We start from the raw sequence: 27,227 nt of genomic DNA, 5'->3' as shown, positions 1-27,227 counted from the left end.
GAACAAAATGGCACCGGAAAACTCTCTCTCTCTAACTCTTCTAGAAGGCTAAGTTCTTCCTAGTTCATAGTCTTCTAATTGGTTGTAGGATTAGAGTAGCATAATTTGTAGGCTCTTGTGCTTACATCTGAATTGGCTAGAAAGGAACCAGCCCTGGGCAAGGATCAACTTAGTTGTGTGAAGCACTGCTTGCTGGTATAAAGGAATATTAGTCAGGGTGTCAGTTAGAATGCTGTTGAATGGTCTTGTTTCACTATGCTAGAATGGTAGTAGTGAGTAAAGCCTGAAATAGTGAGGGTTGGGTCGTCCCCCAGAAAGCCTAGAGACAAGAGCTAGATTGAAAAGCTCCAAATCCATCCATTCAAAAATAAGTCTGAGCTCAGTGATAGGCATTCAGAGACGGACCAATATGTGGGATCATTCTGAAGAGAACAAAAGCCTTTGAAGAGAGGTCAAGAGGCAAGATTACAGAAAGCAGGAAGACACAAAGATGGAAGTAAGTTTCTTTATGAGAATCAAATAAACAGATGTTGGAGAAGCTGAAAACAGAGGGGGGCGGGGGGGCAAGTGTGGCTGTGTCTTCCAGAAGGTCTTTATAGGGGTTAGAGAAATCTATCCTGTTTAAAAATTTATCAACGGATGCTTCTTGAATAGAAACAAACATTACTTGTGGCCCTGGGAATGGAAGAGATAGAACACCTCAGAAAATACTTCATAGTTCAAACTGAGGAGGTTTGGAGAGAGAGTGGAAATAAAAAGTAAAGAGAAAAGATTATTAGAAGTTTCATTAAAAGTTTGTATGTACAAATAAAGAATAAAAAAATACATTACTTACTATTATTATTAAAAGCATCTCTCACTAATTGACAAAAGGAACCTGGAAAGAGCAGATTGCTGAAACCTTATGAGTCATCCTCAACTAAGGTACCTAGTCAAACCACCTAGCCATCCCCTTTTAACTGTTAAATTTCAGGATAATTTGAAAGATAACAGTAGATAATGAATATAGTTCTCTATTATCTTCAAAAGATCATCTTCTCTGCCTAGGTCTTCAATATTGGCATGTTCTAGAATTCCATTCTCTCTGTTCTTTCCTCTCTCATTATACACCTCCTGGACTGGCCTTAAGCACTCTCAAGACTTCAGTGATGCTCTGGTATATGCTGTTGGTACCTAAATTTCTGTCTCCAGTTCAAACTCCACCCTCACATTTCTATATTTTATATAATCTATTTTGGGCAAGATAACTCTACCCAGAGATCAATCGTTATCTTCTTCTTGGAATTAACTCTTCTTTGGGAACATTCCCCATCTCCCCTTCCAACACACACACACACACATGCACACACACCCACACACACATCTCAGGTCTTCTCTGATGGCCTACCATCCACTGGAGGTCTCCTTTGACTTCATGTCTCCATATTTTTCATCTATGGTGAGTTTACTTTGCATTGGACCCTGTTCTAAGCACTTTGTACTTATTAACACATTTAATCTTTTCCAAATTCCTATGAAGTATATATTATTATTACCCCACTTTATGATAAGAAACTGAGATTCAGGAAAGATAATTAAGTTGCCTGGAGTCATGTAAATGATAAGTGAAGGAATTTATCAGAATTCAAACCCAAGGAGTCTTATTCAGAACTGAGCACTTGACCTTATGCTCTACTGTCTCCAATTCATTACTGAACTGTTGGTTCTTAAGCTGAGCTGCATCTCGTATCTCCTTCTCTGCCTCTAGAATTACAGACGCAGTTCAGTTTTTCATCATCTCCTTGGACCATAAAATAGCCTTCTTCACTTATTATCTCTGTTGTTGTCTCCTCAAAATTCATCTCCACAAAACACAAAGATTTCAAATGCAACTCTGACCATATTATGATCCTCAGAGGTTCCTTTATCATCCTCAGGATTATGCCCAAGTTACTTAGTATGGCATATGAGTATCTTCATAATTTGACTCCTACCTATGACTCCAAATTTGAATCCATAATAAGTTCATTGCAGACTATAGTTCCTTTCAAGATAGCAGCTTCTATAGGCATAGTCTTACTTGTTCCCCAAGAATATCAATATATAACAGATAAACTAACATGTAAATATACAATAAATTTTATTTGTTCACTGCCAAGTTTTCTAAATGCATGCAGAGAGAGTAGTTGGAATGTTTATTAAGCCTGTTTTCACTTCCTGTCAACTTTAATGGCAATTCCAATTATATGTTCACTTGAATATGGGTTATTCCCTCCATTAAAAAAAAAAGCATTTGCTTTTCTAAAGAGTGTCAATATTCTGCATGAATTTAGTTACTATTTCAGTAATCATTTATTTCCCTGGAGGAGGAAATGCAACCCACTACACTATTCTTATCTGGAAAATCTCATGTACAGAGGAGTCTGGTGGGCAATAGTCCATGGGGTTGCAAAGAGTCAGACATGACTGAATGACTGAACACACAATTATTTATTTAGCATGATATATGATGTTAGTTTCTTAGGATTCCATGGTAGATAAAATGACTAGAAACTCGACTAAAGTTAGATATGATACAGCAAAATCAACACGTGAACAGAAAGAAAAAGCAAAGGCTATTGCATAATTTGCAGAAAAGGCATCTAACCAAAATAAAAGATTCAGAGGAGAAAGCGGAGGGTGGTGTAGCAATTAAAAGCCAGATGAAGAATGACCTTTTCCTCCCTGTTAAGGAGATTGATCGTTATTCAGAAGGCTATAGGGAGACAACACCAAATTTAAGCAACAGTGTGATAAGGTCAGATTTATCATATATCTTCATACTGAAGTGTGTGGAATGAATTGAAATTGAGCAAAACTAGAGGTCTCAGACTGATAGGAAGACTAACATAGTAGCCCAGATGGAAATGATGAGAGCCCAAGGCAGAGGGCATGGCAGTGGGAATGGAGAAGAAGAAACAGAGATAAGAGACTTTACAAAATAATGGAACTTACAGATTGATTGGATGTTGTGGGCTTTGAGAGAGATGGACCTGTAGAGGGCTTTAGGAAGATTTACAGATATTTGCGTTTAATGATTAGGAAGATATTGTTTCAATTACCAAGCAGAGAATTCAAGAGAAGAAACAGAGGATTGGCAATAAGATGGGATATAAGGTTTGGATATGTGAACTGTGTGATGTTTGCAGTCAACTAGCTACACAGACCAACCTGAAAGTGAAAGTGAAAGTCGCTCAGTTGTGTCTGACTCTTTGTGACCCCATGGACTATACAGTCCATGGAATTCTCCAGGCCAGAATACTGGAGTGGGTAGCCTTTCCCTTTTCCAGGGGATCTTCTCAACCTAGGGATTGAAACCAGGTCTCCCACATTGCAGGTGGATTCTTTACCAGCTGAGCCACAACACAGACCAACCTAGACAGCATATTATAAAGCAGAGACATTACTTTGCCCACAAAGATCCGTCTAGTCAAAGCTATGGTTTTTCAAATAGTCATGTATGGATGTGAGAGTTGGACCATAAAGAAAGCTGAGTGCTGAAGAATTGATGCTTTTGAACTGTGGTGTTGGAGAAGACTCTTGAGAGTCCCCTGGACTGCAAGGAGATCCAACCAGTCCATCCCAAAGGAGATCAGTCCTGAATATTCATTGGAAGGACTGATGCTGAAGCTGAAACTCCAATACTTTGGCCACCTCATGCGAAGAGTTGACTCATTGGAAAAGACCCTGATGCTGGGAGGGATTGGGGGCAGGAGAAGGGGAGACAGAGGATGAGATGGCTGAATGGCATCACTGACTTGATGGACATGAGTTTGAGTAAGCTCTGGGAGTTTGTGATGGACAGGGAAGCCTGGCATGTTGCTGTCTATGGGGTTGCAAAGAGTCGGACACTACTGAGTGACTGAACTGAGTTACACAGATATCCAGTTCAGAGGGAGACCTGGGCTATAAATGCAGTATTTGTAAGCCATCTGGATGGAGGGGAAATCTAAAGCCACAGGAGGGAATGAAATTGCCCAATGTAGAGAGAGATTGTGAAACAAGATGGAAACTCTGGTAGCAGCAATATTTAAGGGCTTGTTTCAAGTAAAGGGAACTCAATGAAGCTTAAGGTGAACTTTGGTGAAAACAGCTTGGGTAACAAGGAAACAGAGGTTTGGTGTTATGGGCTGAACTGTGACCATCCCCCCCCCCCCACCCCCCGCCCCCGTCTCTCCCCGCCCCACCGCAAAATCCACATGCTGAAATTCCTGACTTCAGTTACCTCAAAATGTGATGGCATTTTGAGACAGAATCTTCAAAAAGGTTGTTAAGTTAAAATGAGATCATTAGGATGGGCTGTAATACAGTATGACCAGTGACCTTATAAGAAGGGGAGATTAGAATCAGTCCAGCATGGAGGGAAGACCACGTGGAGATATAGGAGATAGCCCCCTACTGTCAAGGAGAGGGACCTCAGGGGAAACCAACCCTGCCAACATCTTGATCTTAGACTTTCAGCCTCTGGAACTGTGAGAAAATAAATGTCTGCTGTTTAAACCATCCAACTTGGGGCACTTTGTGACGGTAGTCCTAGGAAACAAATCCAGTTGGGGAATTCATGGGAAGTACAAAAATTGAGATAGCAAGTGTAGATGAGAAGAATATGTAGAGATGAGGACATCCTTTCTGTGTTTTTGTTTTTTAAACGAGAATCTTAAAGATACTTACATATTAAGGACAGGGTGGAAAATGAAGGAGACGGAGGTTGAACTGAGCATCAAATAAGTTTGTACATAAGTACAACTTTGAAGAAAAAAAAAAACCTGAGAAGATTCTTATCTGTGGCTTGGATATTCTCTGTCCAGTTGGAGCTCCTGCCATCTAGTAAGATAGGCAGAATAATAAGTTAAAGAGCTGGAGGAGGTTGTCTAACATTTAAGCTACCCTGTGGAGACGGGGAAGGTGTGTGGACCTGCTGAGATGGGTGGAAGACCTGGGTGTGGTTATAATGCTACCCGTTCCTGAATTATTAGCATGATTTTCTCTACGGTGTCCAGTAAGGTAAGTTTACGTAGAAAAATAATAGGGTTCATCCAAAGATGGAGTTTTTCTAGAAGGAATAGAAAGCAAGGACAATGATAATACTATCAAGAGTGGTCAAAAATGGATGTAGATTGATTAGAGAAAAAAACTGGACATAGGAGGAGCAAAACAGACTGGAAGGAAAATAGATGCCCCCAAACTGGGTCTGCTGCTGCTGCTGCTAAGTCACTTCAGTCGTGTCCAACTCTCTGCGACCCCATAGACAGCAGCCCACCAGGTTCACCCATCCCTGGGATTCTCCAGGCAAGAACACCGGAGTGGGTTGCCATTTCCTTCTCCCAAAACTGGGTCTAGATGGGGTTTAAGACTAGATTAGTGGTCACAAGTGAGGATGGGAACTGAGAGACTGGATAGTTGTGATGAGGCAAAACATAAAATGCTTCAGATTTCAGAGGCAGCATAGTTCTGGTGAATACAAGGTTAAGGATGTGTCTAGAAAATTAGTGACTCTACTAGAGTAGATGTAGGAAGTTAAGAGGCAGCAAGAAATTACTGGCAATGTACATGATATAAAATCGCTCAATATTTTGTTAGGATTTGGGGTGGAAAGGATGATTATAATCCAGGTGCACTTTCCAAACCTTTGTTGACCTCCAAAATCTTACATTCTCATGGAGATTCAGGCTTAAAAAAAATTGTAATCAAAACCTGAAACCTGATACAAACTGTTACTTTCAACAACAAAAGTAGAAATGACTAAAGATAGACAAGTGAAAAGGAACTAATTCATTCATGTAATCATCACTTCTGATTTACGGTAACCAATAAACCTTGAGTGAGAATGTAACTGCTAATCAACCAGAACTGCATTTAACCAGAACTAAGTCTTCTTCTGTTTATACTTTTAAAAAGAATAGCAAATATTTATTGAGTGTTTGCTATGTGTCAGTAACCTGAATGTTTCACCTATTTAGACTCATTTATCTTTACAGGGTAGGCATTATTATTTCTATTTTACAGATGAGGAAACTGAGGCATGATGAGGAGAAGTAATCTTCCCAAGGGCTAGGATTCCAAACTCTGCAGTGTGCTCTGGAGTCAAAGCTGCCTTTGAGAGAAGAGGCATTGAGGGAAAGTGAATGTGTCAGAGTAAGATGTCATTATTAAGGGATATTCCCTGCGGAATGATAGGTTCATAGAATTCGCTCAAAAAATGAAAGGTAGTAAATTATTGCCCATAAGTAACTAAAACAAGTTTTTAAAAATTGTCATCCAGTACAATTTTGTTGAGCACCTATCCTACACATACATTGAGTGACAACTGGTAATAGGTTATAAGGAAGTAAAATATACATTCTCTACCTTTAGGCACTATCATAAGAATATACATGAAAAAGTAGGTAAAATATGCCTAAGAGTATTAGAAGGTGTAGAAAATAACCCTTTCCTAAGAAGTAAAAATAGAGATTTCCACTCAATAAACTCAAGTTCTTTAATGTTGAGCTAGTTGTGGACCTTAACAGATTAGGATACTGGGAGCATTAGCATTACTAGCACCAAGGTAGGGGGGATGATTCGGGGACTTTAACAGGCCCCAGCCAACTCTGTCAGCATCCTTCTTCAGGTGGCATGAAATAAACACTCAGGTCCACAATCCCTATCAACTTTTTTATAAGCTTGATGCCAAAACTCATTTGGAGGCATTAATCTGATCTGAACTGAAAAAAAGTTATTTATGGTCTTCATTTCTCCCACTTTTTGTAAATATCAGTTAATCTTGCCATAGATATGTTAATGTGTTTGATTCTAAGATGCTGCTCCCAGCTCCACCTCGGATGTTAAGTAATATACAGGATAAGCACCACATCATCCTTGTAAAATTCAAATCCTTCTGAATTAGGAATCACATCTGTTTTCAGAGTTGTAGATAAGGGACAACAGTTTGCTTACTTTCCAAATGTAGCTTCAAGATCAGTCCTGAGCAACCCTCTAGCCCTCATCTCTTGGTTCACACCTGTTAACTAACCTTACAGAGAAGCTAACAGGCTGGTGACAGTGTCAAAGAAAAACTGTACAACACAGACCTGAGAACTAAAAAAAAAAAACAAAACACAATAGCCCTTCTTGCATCAGCAATGACAAAGCTTCCCTTCTTTGGTATACTCTTTCAAAGAAAGTAGAACATGTGTAATACTTCTTAGAAAGATGAAAACTCCCCTTCAAAAAATATGCTTAAAGAAGGTTAACCTGGCATGATGGGAAACATCAATAATGTTCCCTTAGATTTGTGGAAAACTGATTTTTTTTCTGGACTTACAGGTACCAAAAATATGAGAGTGTGCACATGGGGGAAAGAATGCCAGTCAAATATTTGAGACATTAAGCATCTTTAACATTCACAAGACAGGATGATCACTTCAGGCTGCAATGGGTAGGGACTGATTTATAACATTGTTAGAAATAAAAGGAATACTAACTACAATTATGGAAAAGTAATATGTTTCTCAAACTGATGGGACTGACAGCAATAATAAAGGACATTGTTGTGACTAAATAAAGTAAATTTTATGGGTCACCAGTGGAACCATTTAAAGAAACAGATTATTGTAGTTCCTGGATCAGAGTAAGTTATTTATTATTCTTTATTATATCTTGTTTAAGTCAAAAATGAATCTCTAAAGGTGATAAATGCTATTCCTTTGAATGGGGGCAGGTACAGTTTGTGGATCATTTTAGAGAATTTAGGTGACTTATAGAGAGGCAGTAGGCTTGAGCTGGCATTTTATAGAGTAAAAATCACTCTAGGAAATAATTTCACTAGAAAACTGGGGATGGGGGGTTTTGAGGTGAGTGAGAATAACCACTCATGTTAGTCAAGCAGGTGTTACAAAGGGGACATGAAGGAAAACAAATCTAGACATGTTCTTGGTAGGTTAGCCAAAACCAAACCTCGAGAGTGTGGCAGCAGTGTACTCAGTCCTTAAGTCAGCACTAATTTAATTTTCAGTTTCATCAGAACCTCAGATGATTCTTTTCACAGATATGAGATATTTGCCAAAACTCTGCCACTAACTGCATGCTACTGAGGATTGATCATAGACTGCTGTATATTGTCTAAAGAGACACAAGCTATACCTCTTCTTTAAGTCAATCTTATGTTTACATTGAATTTTCATTCTACTGAATTTTTCACATCATTTAGAACGAAACTTATGGAAACAATTGGTCAGCTAAAGTTGAACAATGAATTGTCTTCTAAGAAGGCTTACGTCATAGGTCAGCGAAGCCACGTTCCAGGGCCTGCGGTAGTACGTCAAGGTGTTGCCATCCCAAACTCGGTCACAGAGTCCATTGTAGTACTGGTTGTCAAAAGGGGTGCTGAGTGGATCCATGCCTAGGATGTTGATCCTGAGAGTGAACAGAGTGGCTTCAGGTATGGAGATACCTGTAGCGAATGCCAGGCAGCCCTCAGGAACTGGGAGAAGAGAGCTTCAGCTCATCGTGTCCCTGAAACCCGTGTGATGGTGTGATAGAATCAGGAACAGACGCAAGAGCCTGGTCACCTCTGCTCTGCGTCTGGGTGGGAGGTACACCTTAGGAAGGTCTTATAAACTCTTTTAGGCAACTAGGCCACTGTTGAGCCCAATGAAAGAAATTCAATAAGTAGGAAGCAAAGGACCATCTGGCTGTTAGAGTTGAATTCTCACTGATGTAACTCTTAGCTAACTTCCCTTGGTGAACTATAAGCCAATGCTACAATATCACCTCTTAAAATTGAGAACAGAGCATCTCAGGGGGAGGAGTATAACATATGCATATGATTTTTAATCTATGAATCAACATGGGGCCTCTTTTCTCTCCATTCTCTTTAAACTTAAACCTTTTCCTCCAGCTGTCTCATTGTTTGTCACAAACCTTGTTCCCTCCAGACTTATTTTACTCTTATCACACTTTCCAAGAGGAACAAAAAAATGTCATCATCCGGCAAGGCGTTCTCAAAGGTTCTCCTTTTTTCTCCTAGCAAAATATTGTTATTTGGCAAACTTTAATTCAGAAATAGGAAGCTTGTGTAGCCTAAAAAGTATTGACTTTGATTTGTAGGCCAAAAATCAATATATGAATAAGAAACAGTTCATTCTTTGTGAAGTGCTAATTGGTGAAACAATCCTTGCTGTCTAGACTGTATCTGGAATAAATGGCCCCAGGGCAGAGAGGCCAAAATAGAGGTTTGCTTCTCATATCCATAATGTAGCTTGGCACAAAAGCATAAATATGCTCTAAGCAAAACTCTAAGCAAAAGCTATTGCTCTGGACCATATCCCTGAGTCCAATGAGTTGGATTACAAATCTGGATGTTGGTTTCAAGAGCAATTTGTCAAAGGGTTTGGATCGTAAACCCATTGCTAATGTAAGAAAAATAATTAGAAAAGTATCCTATTTCCAATGGGTTAAAAACAACATCTTTATATAAACAGCACATTCGTAATAAACTTTGAATCTACAAAGAAGATGAACATTATAGCTCAACTCAATGAAAGGCAAATTAAAGAAATGATTCGGTAATATCTTTCTTAAGGCTGATTGTATAGTTAGAATTAACTCCTTCTTACTATTTGCCCCACCAAAAGTACCTTTCATGAAAAATGCTATGGCCCTAAATTTCCAGTAAAGGGCCAAATAGTATACTTAGTCAGTTGAACAAGGAAGAGAGGAAAAAAGAAACGCTATATATCTAGTTTACATTCTTCAACATCTTATGCTAGATGGGAGATTAAAATTTTGGCTTCAGCTTTTCACCCATCCCTGTATTCACAGACATGTGAGCAATAAATATTTTAAAAAATATTGCTAAGGTTTTGATAAAATATATAGAATACTGGAAATAAGTGATCTGTGTTTGTTTCTTAAACAAGACCTCAAGTACTTTTTCTTTATTCTGTCGTGAACTTGTCTTCCATGTATCTTACTAACAATGACCCCGTACCTCTTTGTATTAAGTGAATAATGACATTAATTTTGGCTTATAAATATGCAGAGTCAACTCATTGGAAAAGACCCTGATGCTGGGAAATATTGAAAACAAAAGAAGAGGGCAGCAGGGGATGAGATGGTTAGATAGCATCACCGACTCAATGGACATGCACTTGAGCCAACTCTAGGAGATAGTAAAGAACAGAGAAGTCTGGCATGCTGAAGTTCATGGAGTTCACAAAGTTCATGCAGTTCATAAACAGTAGGACATGATTTAGCAACTGAACAACACAACAATGGTGATGTACTCTTAGGTGACTGTTGTATCTGTTTTATCTATGAGTAGTGTAGTGTTTGTAATAAACAATGGGTAATATTAAGATAGTTAATATAGTCTTTGATTTCATTAAAATTATATTCAAGGTAGGGGTTGGATACAATTACCATCAAACTATAGTTTGATGAATGTGCATGTACCAAATGGGCAGTACCGGTAAGTGATGTGCAAAGTTCCCAAGAGGAAGAGGTCCCCATGGCAGGGTCATAAAAATGGTTTTAGAAGGAGTATCATGATTTGATTTGAGTTTTGAAGATGGGGTCTGGAGGGCAGAAGGAATGAGTGTACAATATACTGTAAGTGGAAGGACTGCTCTGGTAGTCCAGTGGCTAAGACTCTGCACTCTCAATGCAGAGGTTCCAGGTTTGAACCCAGGTCAGGGAACTAGAATCCACATGCTGCAACTAAGAGTTCTTGTGCCACAACTAAAGATCTCAGAGTGCCGCAACTAAGACCTACTGCAGCCAAGTACATTTAAAATATTAAAAATGTTCTGTAAGTGGAAATACATATAGCATATTTTTGGGTGGTAGTCTTCAGATTTTCTGGTTGTCTACTCTAATAAATCATGCCTCCTTGTATGGTTTTAGGTTGACATCTAAAATGTTTCCTTTTAAGTTTAAGTAGTTGCAAAGGATAAATTGGTGAAAGTGAAAGAGGAGAGTGAAAAAGTTGGCATGTTAAAAAGCAGAGACATTACTTTGCCAACAAAGGTCCGTCTAGTCAAGGCTATGATTTTTCCAGTGGTCATGTATGGATGTGAGAGTTGGACGATAAAGAAACCTGAGAGCCAAAGAATTGATGCTTTTGAACTGTGGTGTTGGAGAAGACTCTTGAGAGTCCCTGGGACTGCAAGGAAATCCAACCAGTCCATCCTAAAGGAAATCAGTCCTAAATATTCATTGGAAGGACTCATGCTGAAGCTGAAACTCCACTTGGCCACCTTATGTGAAGAACTGACTCATTTGAAAAGACCCTGATGCTGGGAAAGATTGAAGGCAGTAGGAGAAGGGGACAACAGAGGATGAGATGGTTGGATGGCATCGCCGACTCAATGGACATGAGTTTGAGCAAGCTCTGGGTGTTGGTGATGGACAGGGAAGCTGGTGTGCTGCAGTCCATGGGGTCACAAAGAGTCAGACATGACTGAGCGACTGAACTGGACTAAAGGATAAGTTTCCCAGCATGCTGTAAATATTTACACTTTAAAATATAATTATTGTGCTTCTTTAAAAAATAAATCCAATGGCATATAAATTCTGTAGTGATAGCAGGTATCAAGTAATGACAATGTTTATATTTCTATAACAGCTAGATGCTTTATGTTATTCCTTTTGATTATTCTTTTTTAAAAAATAAACTTTATTTCTTAGAGCAGTTTTAGGTTCATGGCAAAATGAGTAGATAATAGAGTTCTTATATCCCCCACCCCCTTTTATGCTTGAATCTGTATTTCTATTTCACTTCTGCTATAGAATTTTAACCTGAGATGGCTGGATGGCATCACTGACTTGATGGACATGAATTTGAGTAAACTCCGGGAGTTGGTGATGGACAGGGAGGCCTGGCGTGCTGCGATTCATGGGGTCGCAAAGAGTCGGACACAACTGAGTGACTGAACTGAACCGAACTGAATGGACTTTTAGGCATGGAAGTTTTAATTGATCACTTTTAACACTTTTCTGTACTCAAAAGTTATTAGTTGAAGTTTTAAAAACATTAAATATTCTTTGACCATAAGGTCTAAGTGTTTAATAAATTCTTCTGGATTGAGTTACCATTTTTAGTAGTACATTTAAACATATTAAAATTTAGCAATACTTAAACATAAAATTTTTATTGGAAAAGCATCTCTCAGTGAAGAGAATGGGGCTTCTTTTTAATTAATTGATTAGTTACTATAGCCATGGACGAATATTACTTACTGCTAGAAAAAACATTGGGCTCAGCATCAACTTCATTTCTACTTTCCATTTGTATAGATGTAACTGCTGAGAAATTTTATGCACATAAATAAGTAGATAAGAATAGAAGGAATTTTGTCATAGCAACATCATTCAATTCCTTGATCTTCTGAGTTTTATGCCAAAAAAAGGACACACACTAGTCTTTAGTTAAATGTTATTTTTATAGTCCATCACCTGACAATTGATTAGGACATCTTTAAATGCTGTTGGTAATAAGAATTGGAGACCACTTGACTTACAAGGCCTTAGAGTCCAAGTCCAACTGAGTACAAAATTTGGAATTGATTCTTGGTTTTTCTATCTCATAGGGAAATATGAGATGGGTGAGGGATGTACTCTTCTTTTGGGAAGTGGGAGTTAGATGATTGTGAAAGAAGAGGCCAGACAGGAGAATGGATTTGACAACTGAATGAATGATCCTGAATCTTCAAGCTTATCAGTTGAAAAATCTGTATGTATGGAATCGAAGATTTATTATTTGTTACATTAGCTAACTAAGTAACTAATAGTTGGGGAAACTGTTATTGTAAAACTCACCTATCTCCCCCCCGGAGAGTCTTTTTGCACCCCGCAGTAAGAGTACCCCAGTTTGAAGGGTTTTGTTCTAGGGAACAGCAAATTGCCCAGTTGGCTGGGTCCATTTGGAAAGTTACAATGAAGCTGATCCACAGACTAAAGGACAGCTAAGGAAGAAATGTTTCAAAACTTTTGACTTGGTTCCACTGCTACAGAGACAGCCAGTCTAGTCTAGTATGAGCCAATTTTTTTTCTGCCAAGAAACATGAAAACTTCTCATGGATGGAATGTCATCGCTTGGGAAATAAAAAGCATGTGTTCTTTGGCAGCACTTGGAGATGGCTGTTTTTACACCTGCACCTAAAACCCAGGGCAGTTCCAATTTACCAGGTGAGCAGAAGAGCGGCTCCCTCCACAGAAGTGGTGTGATGCTTAGATCACACAGAAGTAACTCCTTGTGTATAGCACGTCATTTATAGCTGGTATGGATTTTTTATTTTTTCCAATGGATGCAAGATGGGTTGGGGATTTCCCTTAAACACTTCTGAAGAATCTCAGATACCAACAAGAGGCTGAAATATTCGTGATACAAGTGAATTCTCCTGGCATGAGAATTTAAATGAAGAGTCCTTCAAATGAAAACAACTGTAAATTTAATTAATTTATGAGTACTTGTGACTTTCATGTGTAAAAGAATCTGACTGTATGTGACTGATATGACTTGTTGAGGTTTTCCAAACTGGAGAGTTTATAAGCATGTAGCTGTGATTAGTTTGTTTATTCCTATTATCTCTATTTCAATATAGTTCCATAGCCCCATATAAGCATAATGGAGATATATAGTATTGATACATAAATATGTAACATCAATGGTATTGAAAAAATCATGATTATTGATATAACAAGGCATGCTATTTTGAAATCTCTTGTTAAATATTAATTACTGATTTTTAGTATTCTCTATAGTCTTAATTCAAATATTTGGGTAATAAATAGCTACTTAAGGAGTTTCATTTTCCAAGGTTAGCTATGCTTTGAAGTTAGGGAGCTGACATGGGCTTTGTAGTGATGTGGGAGGAGTGATGTGAGTAGTGAGGGGAATGTGGGAAGAAAAAGGGTTAGGTGACATAGTGAAAAAAAAACACATAGTTTTCTATCAGTCAGGGAAACTTGGGTTTTAGTTCTGCTAGCAACTAGCGTGCCAAAAGGCCTTGTTTATTTTACTTAGTTCTTATCTATAAAGTGAATATAACGTCGCCCCTAACTATCTCACAGGATTATTATGAATAGCTAAGAGAGGGAATGCGCAAAAAGATTTGGAAAAATTCAAAGTTACTATGCAAATGAAAGCTGTCAAAGAACAATAGCTTTATGAAGACTAAATTAGCTACAGGTGATTGCTCATGGTAATGAGGATCTTAAAATGGTTGGTGGACAGATTCTATCAGAGCCTACCTCATTTTCCACCTCTTAGCCAACTTTCCACACAGCTGACTCCACCCTCTCACAGTCTAGCAGGCTCGGCTCTGTGATGTCATTAACAGTCGTGATCAAGGTAAGGCAGGAGGTATTTAAGGAGTCTTGGCTGCTCTCTGGGATGCCTCATTGGGAGACTCCCTGGCAGATACCATAAAATGAATTTTCTCTTCGTGTACAAAAGAAACCTATAGATTGCAAATGATTGTTTTTCAGCCAAGAGGGCTATGATTTCTGTATCCTTTTCCTATAAAATCAGATGTAGATTTGCATCAAATGAGAATCCATAACACAAGTAATGCCCTGCTTTGAGCCTGTTTGTTTAGTTCAGAGAGAAAACTCCCTTAGATTCCACATAAAGCAATAATTGTATGGAAGCAAGTGAAACTTCAGCTCTGTAATGAGAAGCAGAGTCCCAACATCAGCCCCACATGGCATCAGAACTGCTCCCTCTGATCTTTACCTCTTGGGCAAACTCCAGAATGCTGGGACCCCCTAGGAACTTATACCCAGGTAGAGATCCAAGAAAAGTTCCAACAGAACTTTTCCAGTCTTCCTGGGCATTCAAATATTTGAATCGAATTACCAGACCTAATACTGGCAATTCAACTTCAAAGGTTAATGTGTCATTTTAATCTTGCTTTCATCTTCCAGAGGTTGATGACCAAGGGGTCTCCTCTCCTATTGAGCTCAGAAGTAATCACCTATTATCCTGATAGTCTAATCTATTCCACAGACACCTACTGAAGACAGGCAGTTTGTCCAAATTATCTTGAGCTGCTGATTCAGCACTTAACGTCTTTCAAGCTCAAATGTAATTCAAACAGAATACAGACCCATAGGCTACTCTCTGTACCGGCTCAAACCATCTAGCACTCCAGCACAGCAAGAGAGGTGGGGATCATTTTCACTCATCCTCATCTGCAAGGGCCCAAGCGGAGTACAGACCCATATCCTGCTGTCCGTGCCAGTTCTGACTCTTCGACCACTCTGTTGCGGCAAGGGGGGCGAGGATCACGTTCACAGTTATCCTCATCTGAATAGTCTCCGCAGTCATTGTCGTCATTACACAGAAGTCGATTCTTTATGCATCTGCCTGCAATCAAAATCAGGAAAGGCAGAAAGACACTGTGTATCTCATGCCCGATTTCCTTTCTTTCTGAAGTTATTAAACATACTTTAAAGTGAGGGAGGAGTGACCACACATTATATTTGGATTTTTTTGTATCCACACTTGGAAGTATGAGGGTCGGGAAGCACATTTCCTTCTTTTGGCTTATAAAGGCACACAGAAACCCACACTAGGCAATGGGAGGATTACCTGTACCACACTGAAAGTCGTTGCCACAGTCATCCTCGGGGTCTTCGCAGGCCTCTGTGGGCACACACTGCCGTCGGTCTCCCACGGCGTCCACACACTTTCGCCCATTAAATTGTCCAAAGATCTCAATGCTCCTCGAACGAAACTGCACAGAGACAGCTGGAAATGTTAGCATTTCTAAGGCTGAAAAGGGCTTCTGGTCTAAAACTGCATCCATACCAGTGCAGACCTCCAACCTCCAGTTGAGTCAAAGGTTTTAAGATGGAAGTCTGAAACACAGTCCCCGACATCACTTGAAGGAACACCTCATGTGGTGGGGTTGGCAGGCTCTTGTATAGAACATGGTTCCTCGTGACATTTGTTCAGTCAACTGTGCAGCATTCAGGTTTCCCAGTAAGGTTAGCCTAATCCATTTAGATATTTTCCTTTCATTCTGAGTTCACAACGCAGCTGGTGGTGGTGGCGTGGGGAGGGAAGGTTCCTACCTCTTTGTCATTTCCCTGGCAATGCTGGCAATACAGTTGCCATCTGGGGACACCAGTGGGGAATGGCAAAGAATACTTACCATTTGTTTGAGGCAAGGGTCACATTTCGACCACGCACTCCAGGAGCTCATCCTGCAGTCTATGGGCAATGGTGTGCCACTTTTTTCTGCCGACTCGTTACTAAGATAATAAAACATACCTGTTAATAATGACCATTATGTGTGCTTGCTTCCAAGAAGTCTTCACAAGCCAGATTAATTTATTTACTCCTTTCTCTCCTTTGAATCTCAGTACTTATCCTTTTTACTCCATCTCTCATTTGACACTTGATCACATGCTATATTGTATTTTCAACTCAACATTTTGGCTTAATTCTTGTATTGCATTATAATTTAACCTTCGGCTTAAGGTGAAGAAAACTAGTAAGTCATCCAACTCAGGAATTTCTCATTGATTAGTCTTATTTCTTCAAATAGTGTGAAGCTAGGAACAGTCTTTCACTCTGTGCCCCTCAGAGAGTCTGGCAAAACTTCAAGTTGCCCTATTTCCTTGCAAATTTAAGCCAGTCCACCCAGCCATTCCTGCGACACCTCATAAATCAAGCTTTCCCACCCCTGCAATATGTGTGTCCTGAACTTACAGCATCACACTCCACATCATCCTTTTTGAATTTCAATGTATATATTTTGGCACTTTTAACCTTTCCTCCCACCCCTAGCTGTGCTTTTCTGGCTTTGAACTTTTTTCTCTGTCTTTGTTCACCATTTCAGGCTCTTCAGGTTGAAATACCACCTTAAATTACTATCTTATTCAATGGCTGAAAGGAAACCAAGAACAGAAGGTATGAAACAGTAACCCTATACTTCCTGCCCTGTTTTCCTAAAGTGGCACCTGTCCTTTTCATAATGCAGCTTTTAATTTTTATTTTGGAGGGATGGTAAGGCCAATCCCTCCTCCAAAGCTCTAGTTGTCAGCATCTCTTTGAGCCCTTGTTAACTGAGTGTTTCCTCTATTAAAAACTCTCCTTCACCACCAGCTCCTTTCCATTTGTAGCAGAATGTATTCAAGTCCTTGACATTAAACATAAACAAATGAATGAACAAATAGAACACTCTTTCTGAACTTTACTTTTCCTTCCAGCTACCTCCACTTCCCCGCCGGCCTTCACAATGACACTTGAAGGAATTCCTAGAGATATATTTCTGTTTCTTTCTGTTCCAAAATAATAATATGTCTCAGTTCCCCCTTTTAACTACCTCCCAAATTCTCTCATCTTTTTTAGGCCAACTTTCTGGAAAAAGTAGTTTGCATTTTGGTATTTTGTTCCTTACCTTCCAATCACAGCTCGACTCTCCTGTCCTAAGGTCCTAAAGTCTTGCCAAAGTCAACAGTGACTCCAAGAGGCCTGCTCCCTTGATCCCCTTCAGTCCTTATCTCACTGACCACTTCACAGCCATCAGTGAGGTTGACCACTCTTGCTCTTTAAGACAGTCTCTTTCCCTGGACTGAATGACACCAGACCCCTTTCATTGCTTCTTTCCCCTCTGTCCTTTGCTCCTACTCTCCTGGGCGGATTCCGTGTCTTTTGGCAGTCTCAGAAATGCTGTTTTTTCTCTAGTTGCTGTCTTTGGATTTCTTTTTCTTTCTACATTTTACCCAAGGGTTTGGTGTTCATGTGTACGTTAAGGACACCCAGAGATAAGTCTGCAGCCCACAAATCACTTCTGAAGTTTAAACCCTTGGATATAACCCCTAATTGGATATCTACATGTGAATGTCTTCATGGCTCATGAACTTAAGAATGTGTGTTTTCTATGTGTCCAACTCTTTGCGACCCCATAGACTGTAGCCCACCAGGCCCCTCTGTCCATGGGATTCTCCAGGCAAGAAAACTGGAGTGGATTGCCACTCCCTTCTCCGGATGATCCTCCCTACCCAGGGATCCAACCCGGGTCTCCTGCATTGCAAGCAGATTCTTTACTGTCTGAGTTACAGGGAAGATCCCATGAACTTAATGTTTCTCCAAACAAACCTAGTACATCTTCTCTCAAGGTTGTTCCTCCTGTATTTATTGCCTTGGTGAACAGTGCCTCCATTTACGCAGTCACCCTAACCAGAGTGGTATTTTTGTTGTCGAACCTCATCCCCCAAAGAGAATCAACCACTAAAACATTTTATCTTTGTAAATGACTCTCAAATCCTTTTACCCTTCATCTTTTCCAGACATTTCTCCGGTCTACACAAACATTTTAACTCTCTTAGATGACAGCAATTTTTTCTAATCTGGTTTCCAGAAATCATCAAGAGAGAAATTTTTAAAATACAAAGCTGATCATTCATTTCCCTACGGAAACTCTTTAATAGTTTCTCTCTGTTTTGAAGAGAAAGTCTGAATTTCTTGACACGATACAGTAGGCAGAGTAACAACCCCAAAGACATCTATGTCTTAATACCCAGAATCAGTGAATATGTTACTTCACATGGCAAAACTCTGAGCATGTGATTAAGAGGAGATTATTCTGTATTTAATCTGGATGAGCCCATTCTAATCATGTGCGCTCTTAAAAGCAGAAGAGTGGTTCAGAGAGATATGCAGTCTGAGTGGCAGGAAAAATTCAAAGCATGAAGAAGGACTCCACCCACTGTTGCTGGATCTGAAGATAGGAGTTTCACCAAGGAATGCAAGCAGCCCCTGGAAGCTGGAAGATGCAGGCAAATAGATTCTCCCCATGAGCCTCTAGAGCGGATTCTAGCCCCACCAGAGCCTTGATTTTAGCCCAGTGAGACCCGATTCAGACGTCTGACCTATACAACTGTAAGATAATAAATCTATGTTGTTTTAAGCCACTAGTATGTGGTCATTTGCTATAACTGTAATAGGAAACTAAGACATGTAGTTTAGAGTACTCTACACAGCCCATCTTCTTTCTAATTCTTCAACTTCACTTTTCCCTGTAGCCACACTGAACTTGAAATGCCCAAGATAAGCACATTTTCTTACATCTTTAGGCCTTTAAATCTACTGTTTCCTCTTCACCACACTGATCTTACTTTCAACATAGCTTTTTCCCCAGAGAACTTCCCCTAACCCTTCATGTAATGTACTTTTCCATGTACATACTCATTGTTCTTCCCTGTATCATAAGTGCCTTTGCAATGACATATTTCATCTAATCAATTTATCTATTCACTTATATATTCATTCATCAAATATTTATTGTCAACTATTTTCTAGGCTTTAAGGATACAATGGTATGCAAAACAACCAAACAAAATAAAACAGAAACCATGATCCTCCAACTAACAGAACTTATGGCCTAGATAAAAACATCAGTGAGCTAAGGAAATTCTCAATCTTGCTCAGCTTGCATATCAAGTGTCTGGAACACAATAGGTGCTCAGCAAATGTTTTATGAATGAATAAATGAATAAGTACATGAAGAAGAAGAAAGTTCTTGATCTTGTGGTCTAGGACAGACCCAGGTCTGTGTTCCTCTAGACTCTAATCTCCTGGTGAACCACTTATATTATATTCTTACAAGACTTGCTTGTCATTCAGCAAACTTCATGACTGACAATACCATTTTTGTAAGACTGACCTTTACCTATATCATCCAGAAAATCAGGACACTTGATAAGCTTCAGTCCTCTAAAAGTACAGGGTAAAAACATTTAAGACAAGCTGCCAAAACTCCTTAAAGAACCTGATTTCACAGAAGTTTGAATATTTACATCTATCTAAGACCATGTGGCTGAAAAATTCTCTGCTAGAACTTTTCCATTAAACTAAATCCAGCCTTAATCAAGAGTCAATGGTGGGTGCACATTTATGAGTTAGAGAAACAGGAAGGTCTCACTACTGATTGCATATCATAATCCTCCAATAGTGAAAACAGGAATTGTAAAATTATAATCCCCTATTCCACATTAATTAAGGCATCAATTTCTAAGGATGGGCTTCCTTTCTAAGGATGCCTTAGATGGGCTTCAGGCACCAATTTTTTTTTTTTGGCACCAATGTTTTTTAAAAGTATATCCCATACTAACACCATATACAAAAATAAACTCAAAATGGAATAAAGATCTAAATGTAAGACCAGAAACTATAAAACTCCTAGAGGAGAACATAGGCAAAACACTCTCCGACATAAATCACAGCAAGATCCTCTATGACCCACCTCCCAGAATATTGGAAATAAAAGCAAAAATAAACAAATGGGACCTAATGAAACTTAAAAGCTTTTGCACTACAAAGGAAACTATAAGTAAGGTGAAAAGACAGCCCTCAGATTGGGAGAAAATAATAGCAAATGAAGAAACAGACAAAGGATTAATCTCAAAAATATACAAGCAACTCCTGCAGCTCAATTCCAGAAAAATAAATGACCCAATCAAAAAATGGGCCAAAGAACTAAACAGACATTTCTCCAAAGAAGACATACAGATGGCTAACAAATACATGAAAAGATGCTCAACATCACTCATTATCAGAGAAATGCAAATCAAAACCACAGTGAGGTACCCTTACACGCCAGTCAGGATGGCTGCTATCCAAAAGTCTACAAGCAATAAATGCTGGAGAGGGTGTGGAGAAAAGGGAACCCTCTTACACTGTTGGTGGGAATGCAAACTAGTACAGCCACTATGGAGAACAGTGTGGAGATTTCTTAAAAAACTGTAAATAGAACTGCCATATGACCCAGCAATCCCACTTCTGGGCATACACACTGAGGAAACCAGATCTGAAAGAGACACGTGCACCCCAATGTTCATCGCAACACTGTTTATAATAGCCAGGACATGGAAGCAACCTAGATGCCCATCAGCAGATGAATGGATAAGGAAGCTGTGGTACATATACACCATGGAATATTACTCAGCTGTTAAAAAGAATTCATTTGAATCAGTCCTAATGAGATGGATGAAACTGGAGCCCATTATACAGAGTGAAGTAAGCCAGAAAGATAAAGAACATTACAGCATACTAACACATATATATGGAATTTAGAAAGATGGTAATGATAACCTTATATGCAAAACAGAAAAAGAGACACAGATGTACAGAATAGACTTTTGAACTCTGTGGGAGAAGGTGAGGGTGGGATATTTCAAAAGAACAGCATGTATATTATCTATAGTGAAACAGATCACCAGCCCAGGTGGGATGCATGAGACAAGTGCTCGGGCCTGGTGCACTGGGAAGACCCAGAGGAATTGGGTGGAGAGGGAGGTGGGAGGGAGGATCGGGATGGGGAATACATGTAACTCCATGGCTGATTCATGTCAATGTATGACAAAACCCACTGAAATGTTGTGAAGTAATTAGCCTCCAACTAATAAAAAAAAAAAGTATATCCCAGGTTATTCTCATATTCACGTGAAGTTGACAAAAACAGCTTGGCACCATCCGGTGGATATCTGTGAAATCAGGGGTGTAAGGGGGTGTCCATTACATTGCATAAGCCAAGCTTGAGATCACCACTGACCTGAGTCACTGCACTGGTTTATTACCGGTTTCAGGAATTATTCTAGGCTTTACCTACTAAGGTACTTATGGATCTTTGTAATCTACAAATCTAGCTTTTCTAGTATTAGTTAGGCCTGCTGCCATCAACTGGATTATTTGTTCCTGTCTTTTTTGTATTTATCACTTTTTAGAATATCATGTTAGCATTTTGTTTCAGTGTCTTCCCTGAAGAGATTAATTCCTTGGTTTTAGAAATAACACCCTAAATATACCAGTGGTATGACACATTATGCACCCAATATGTCAGTAAATCTGAAAGACCCAGCAGTGGCCACTGTACTGGAAATGTTTAATCCTCATCCCAATTCAAAGAAGGGTAGTACTAAAGAATGTTCTAACTATTGGACAATTGCACTCTTCTTCCGTGCTAGTAAGATCTTGCTTAAAATCTGGAATGCTAGATTTCAGCGTTATGTGAACCAAGAACTTCCAGAGGTCCAAACTGGGTTTAAAAAAGGCAGAGGAACCAGAGATCAAGTTGCCAACATTTGCTGGATCATAGAGAAAGCAAGGGAATTCCAGAAAAACATCCATTTCTTCTTCATCCACTATGCTAAAATTTTTGACTATGTGGATCATAACAAATGGTGGAAAGCTCTTAAAGAGATGGGAATACCAGACTATCTTACCTGTCTCCTGAGAAACCTGTATGCGGGTCAAGAAGCAACAGTTAGAACCCTGGGTGGAAAAACTGATTGGTTCAAGATTGAGAAAGGAGTACGACAGGGCTGTCTGCTGTCACCCTGTTGGTTTAACCAATATTTTGAGCACATCATGAGAAATGCTGGGCTGGATGAATTACAAGCTGCAAACAAGATAAGCGGGAGAAATATCAACAACCTCAGATATGTGGATGCTACCATTCTAATGGTAGAAAGTGAAGAGGAACTAAATTGCCTCCTGATGAGGGTGAAGGAGGAGAGTGAAACAGTCGGTTTAAAGCTAAATATTGAAAAAACTAAGATCGTGGCATCCAGCCCTATTACTTCATGGCAAATAGAAGGCGAGAAGGTGGAAGCTGTGACAAATTTCTTCTTCTCGGGCTCTAAAATCACTGCGGATGGTGACTGTAGCCACGAAATCAAAAGGCTATTGCTTCTTGACAGGAAAGCGATGACAAACCTAGACAGTGTGTTGAAAAACAGAGACATTACTCTGCTGACAAAGGTCCATGTAGTCAAGGCTCTGGTCTTCCCAGTGGTCACGTATGGTTGTGAGAGCTGTGCCGTAAAGAAGGCAAAGCACCAAAGAATTGATACCTTCCAACTGCGGTGCTGGAGAAGACTCCTGAAAGTCCCTTGGACAGAAAGGAGACCAAACCAGTCAATCTTAAGGGAAATCAACCCTGAATACTTGCTGGAAGGGATGATGCTGAAGCTGAAGCTCCAGTATTTTGGTCATCAGATGCGAATAGCTGACTCGTTGGAAAAATCCCTGATGCTGGGAAAGACTGAGGGCAGAAGGAGAAGAGGGCATCAGAGGATGAGATGGCTGGGTGGCAAAATGGATAAAATGGACATCAACTTGGGCCAACTTCAGGGGATGGTGAGGGACAGGGAGGACTGGCATGTTGCAATCCACGGGACACAAAGAGTCAGACACAACTGGGAGACTGAACAACATGACACCTTAATCTTTCTCACCTGCCATTGAGACCAGCTTCAAAGAATAACTAGGTCGGAGAGTATGGTACAGAATTTGGGATTATGAATGGAAGGTAAAACTCACTGCAAATCCTGTGGAGTGACTTACAGTCCTTTGTTTGGCAAGCCTAGAGTGCAGTCAGTACCAGGGACCAGCCAGAAAGACTGTTCGTGATGTCACACATCAGTGACTAGGACCCTGCCCCCGTGATACTGGCATTGACTAGAGAAGTTTCTCTAACATCCTTCACATTAAGAGTAGTCCCACATTAACAATGCGCACACTAATTGACTCACACTTGGACTTAGAACAGAGCACCAGATCTTTGCCTTTGATCTTTTATTGCCCTCTTAGACCGTGATTTCAATTCACCCTCTGAATATCCAACCTGGTCCCATAGGTAGGTCTTCACAGATGCCACTCTTGCCTTGGAAGGACTTACACCCCTCTAAATATCAGGCTCAGTGTATTTTTTAGTTTGCTAGGACCACCATAGCAAAGTACACAGGCTTAAACAACAGAAATGTACAGGTGTCTGCAGTGTTGAATTCTCCTTGCTTTGTAGGTGAAAGTCTTCTTCCTGTGTCTTCATTTGATCTTTCCTTGGTACCTTTGTGTGTTCACAGTCACTCTTCTTATAAGGACACCAGTTATAATGGATTAGGGTCTGCCCTAACGACCCCCAATGCAGTCACATTCTGAGGTACTGGGAGTTAGAATTTCAACATATAAATTTTGAAGGGACACAGTTTAGCCCATAACACTCAATAAAAGTTTTTTAATTAAAAAGACATGTTTTCCACTACTTTTTCTAGACAATTTCCAAAGCTTATTTTCTCAAAAAACCTTTATTTTACCACTGAGGGTAAATTCTAAGGTGTTATCAGTTATATTTTACAGACAGGAAACTAAAAACAGAAAATTATTCTGCTTATTCAAAGTTTGACAATTAGTAGCAGAACTGGGTTAAGAATCTCTGTCTCGCCACTCTCTCTTGCTGTTATTTAATCGCTAAGTCATGTCCAGCTCTTTTGTGAACCCATGGACTATAGCTCGCCAGGCTTCTCTGTCTGTGGGATTCTCCAGGCAAGAATACTGGAGTGGGTTGCCATTTCCTTCTTCAGAGGATTTTCCCCACCCGGGGATCTAACCCTCATCTCCTGCATTGGCAAATGTATTCTTTACCACTGAGCCACAACTACACTTTTACTTCCTCCCTTAGGCTATCTTTTCTCCCCACCTAAAATCCTCTTTGAAATAATATAAAGAATCATATCTTATTCCACAATTTATGGGTGTAATAGTCTGGTGATTGTTAGACATTTAGAGACGCATTAAGTTAATAAAAATATATTTATTTTTTAAATATAGCAGCTCCATGTAAAGGTCAGCAATTAGGCAGTCTAGTTCTTGCCTGGATGTATTTTTAAAGCTTATATTCAGGTTAGCCATGAAGTTCACACCCAAATGAACTTTTTGGCCAACCCAATATAAATGTTGTCAAATTAAACAAAACTGAAAATTACTAAAAAATGTGTGAACACATGAATGTTTTGCCTTCACTGCACCAGTTACCTGGATATTTAGAGGGAAAATAAAAGTAGGGCTTGAGGGAATTATTAGGAGGAAATAACAGATTATGCAAGAGGAATGTGTTATTGAAATGAAAGCACTCTATAAATATTAAGAAAGAAGATGAGTAATCTTGGATAGATCCTTTTGTGCCCAGTACCCCCTCCCCAGACCCTTTAACTCACTAGACAGACAATCTTTTGTAGTACAAAGACTGTGTCTGTGCAAAGCCTACCACCTGCCTTTCACCCTGCTGAGCTATTAGGCTGAGTGGAGAGGTATTTATAATGCACTTTCTGGATTCTTAGATGAAATCTGTTTATCAAGTAAAGTCTACTTCCAAGTGCTTCAATCTCAGCTTGAAAGACATTTCCTAGATCAAAGAGATGTACATCAACTTGGCAGGGGGTCTAAATCTGGACCAGAAATGCATTAAATGAACAGACACTGATGTACACCCGGTCGCATCTCCCTGCCATGAAGAGAGGTTACCAGATTCAGAAAACGAAAACCTCAGGAGAGTAGTTCACACCCCAGGACACTTTGTGGTGGGCCCAGGCAGGAAAACACCTGCTGTAGCGAGGAATCCTTTTGTCAATAAATAAGACAATGTGGTTCCTTTGAGTGAAGAAATATAAACTAACAGGACTGCATTCTTAACCCATGGATCCTCCAGCTTGTTTAGTTCCTACAGTTCATCAGGACGAAGAAAAAATGTAACAGCAGTGGTCACTACTCTAAAATTTCAGGTCATCTCCTGGTTTCCCAAGTCTTAGTTAAGAGTTTTCTCTCATGTACTCCCAATGAGCCAACATTCAGTAATATTTATGGAGGATCTGCTCTGTGTCATGAATTGTCCTGGTGACTGGGGCCACAAGATAACGTCTTGACCATCATGGAGCCTATGTTCCAGTGGGTGAGATACAATAAAAGAGTATACTAAAAATGCAACATGCAATATCAGTTAAGAGATGTGAGCTGTGAAGGAAAAGAAACCAGGGTAAGAGGACAAAAAGTGCCATAGGCTGGAGTGGAGGTGGGGGTTTCTTGTAGAGGGTGGTGATTGAGCCCTCTCAGAGAAGGTGTCAGTCACTCAGTCATGTCTGACTCTTTGTGACCCCGTGGACTGTAGCCCACCAGGCTCCTCTGTCCGTGGTGGTGCTTTACAAATACATTCACAAATTTTTTCATGTTAAGACTATCAAAGATGGGATCTATGTGACCCCTTTTGAAGCTGGTGGTGTCTTTGTCAATGCCTTTGATGAGTAGAACACAGGGGAAATGAGCCTGCGTGACTTTTAAGGCTAGGTTAGAGAAGCCCATGCAAGGTCTGCTGGTTTATCTAAAGACACTGGCCTGGGAGCCTTTTTACCAATATGTATGAAGCCAGTTATCCTAAGCCCACCATGTGGAAAGTACACACGCATGTGCGTACACACACACACACACACACACACACACACACACACAAGAGATTCCTAAGGAGAATCAATTGCTACAGTCCCCCAGCTGTTTGGGTCTTCCCAGCTCAAGTGACAAACGTGAGTGAAGTTGTCATGATGACCCCAGACCCAACCACATTTGCCTACATCCATATGAGAGATCCACGACAACCACTCAACTGAGCCAATCCAACCCCAAATTCGAGTCAAAGAAATAATTGGTATGGTTTAAAGCTCCTGTTTTGTAATGATTTGTTACACAGTAAAGAAAAAAATGACAAGAACAGGAGATGCTATTTGTTTAAAGACCTGAATGAATTCAGAGAGAAGGTACGTGATGGTCTGGAAGAAGAGTGTTCTACGCTAAAGGAGTAAGTGCAAGGGGCCTGAGATGGTATGTTGGAGGTACAGCAAATGGGGGCAGAGTGACCACAAAGGAGAGTGGGATGCATCTGGAGAAGCAGGCAGAAGCAGCTCATGGCTTGTTGGCTGTGACGAGGAAGTTGGATTTGATCCTCAGCTTGATGGGAGTCCTTAGAGGAATATGAAAACAGTAGCAACATTCAAATTTGTGTTTTCAAAAGATTCCCCTGGTTGTTGGATGGGTAATTGACTATTACAGAGTGAACAAGAGTGGATGCAGGGTAGAAAGGATAGTGATTTGGGCTAATGTGGTCACAGTAGAGACAGCGAGAAGTGGGCAGACTTGAGGCATATTTTAAAGGTAATACCAACCAGAATTGCAGTTACATTGCATGTAGCAATGACACTAATAGAGGAATCAAGTATGGTTCCCAGGTTTTGACTTAGTAACTCGGTGAGTAGGGCTTCCCAGGTGGCACAAAGGTAAAGACTCTACCTGCCAATGCAGGAGACACAAGAGATGAAAGTTCGATCCCTGGGTTGGGAAGATCCCTTGGAGTAGGAAATGGCAGCCCTTTTCAATATTCCTGCCTGGAAAATTC

General features: G+C 39.9%; 1 protein-coding gene across 1 annotated transcript in view; it reads right to left on the bottom strand.

Moving 5' to 3' along the window:
• Positions 1-27,227, bottom strand: part of C9 (complement C9) — a 64,473-nt gene that overhangs the window by 31,566 nt on the left and 5,680 nt on the right. Inside the window, exons 2-5 of the mRNA XM_043887802.1 lie at positions 16,158-16,257; positions 15,593-15,737; positions 15,220-15,367; positions 8,274-8,412 (exon numbers count right to left, since the gene is read on the bottom strand). Of these exons, the coding sequence (XP_043743737.1) occupies positions 8,274-8,412; positions 15,220-15,367; positions 15,593-15,737; positions 16,158-16,257 (532 nt within the window). The remainder of the gene's footprint in view (positions 1-8,273; positions 8,413-15,219; positions 15,368-15,592; positions 15,738-16,157; positions 16,258-27,227) is intronic.

This window comes from Cervus elaphus, chromosome 25 (assembly GCF_910594005.1).
Source record: "Cervus elaphus chromosome 25, mCerEla1.1, whole genome shotgun sequence".
Taxonomy (NCBI): Eukaryota; Metazoa; Chordata; class Mammalia; order Artiodactyla; family Cervidae; genus Cervus; species Cervus elaphus.
Note: the sequence above shows the minus strand (reverse complement) of the source record. Positions and strands in the feature narration are given on the sequence as shown.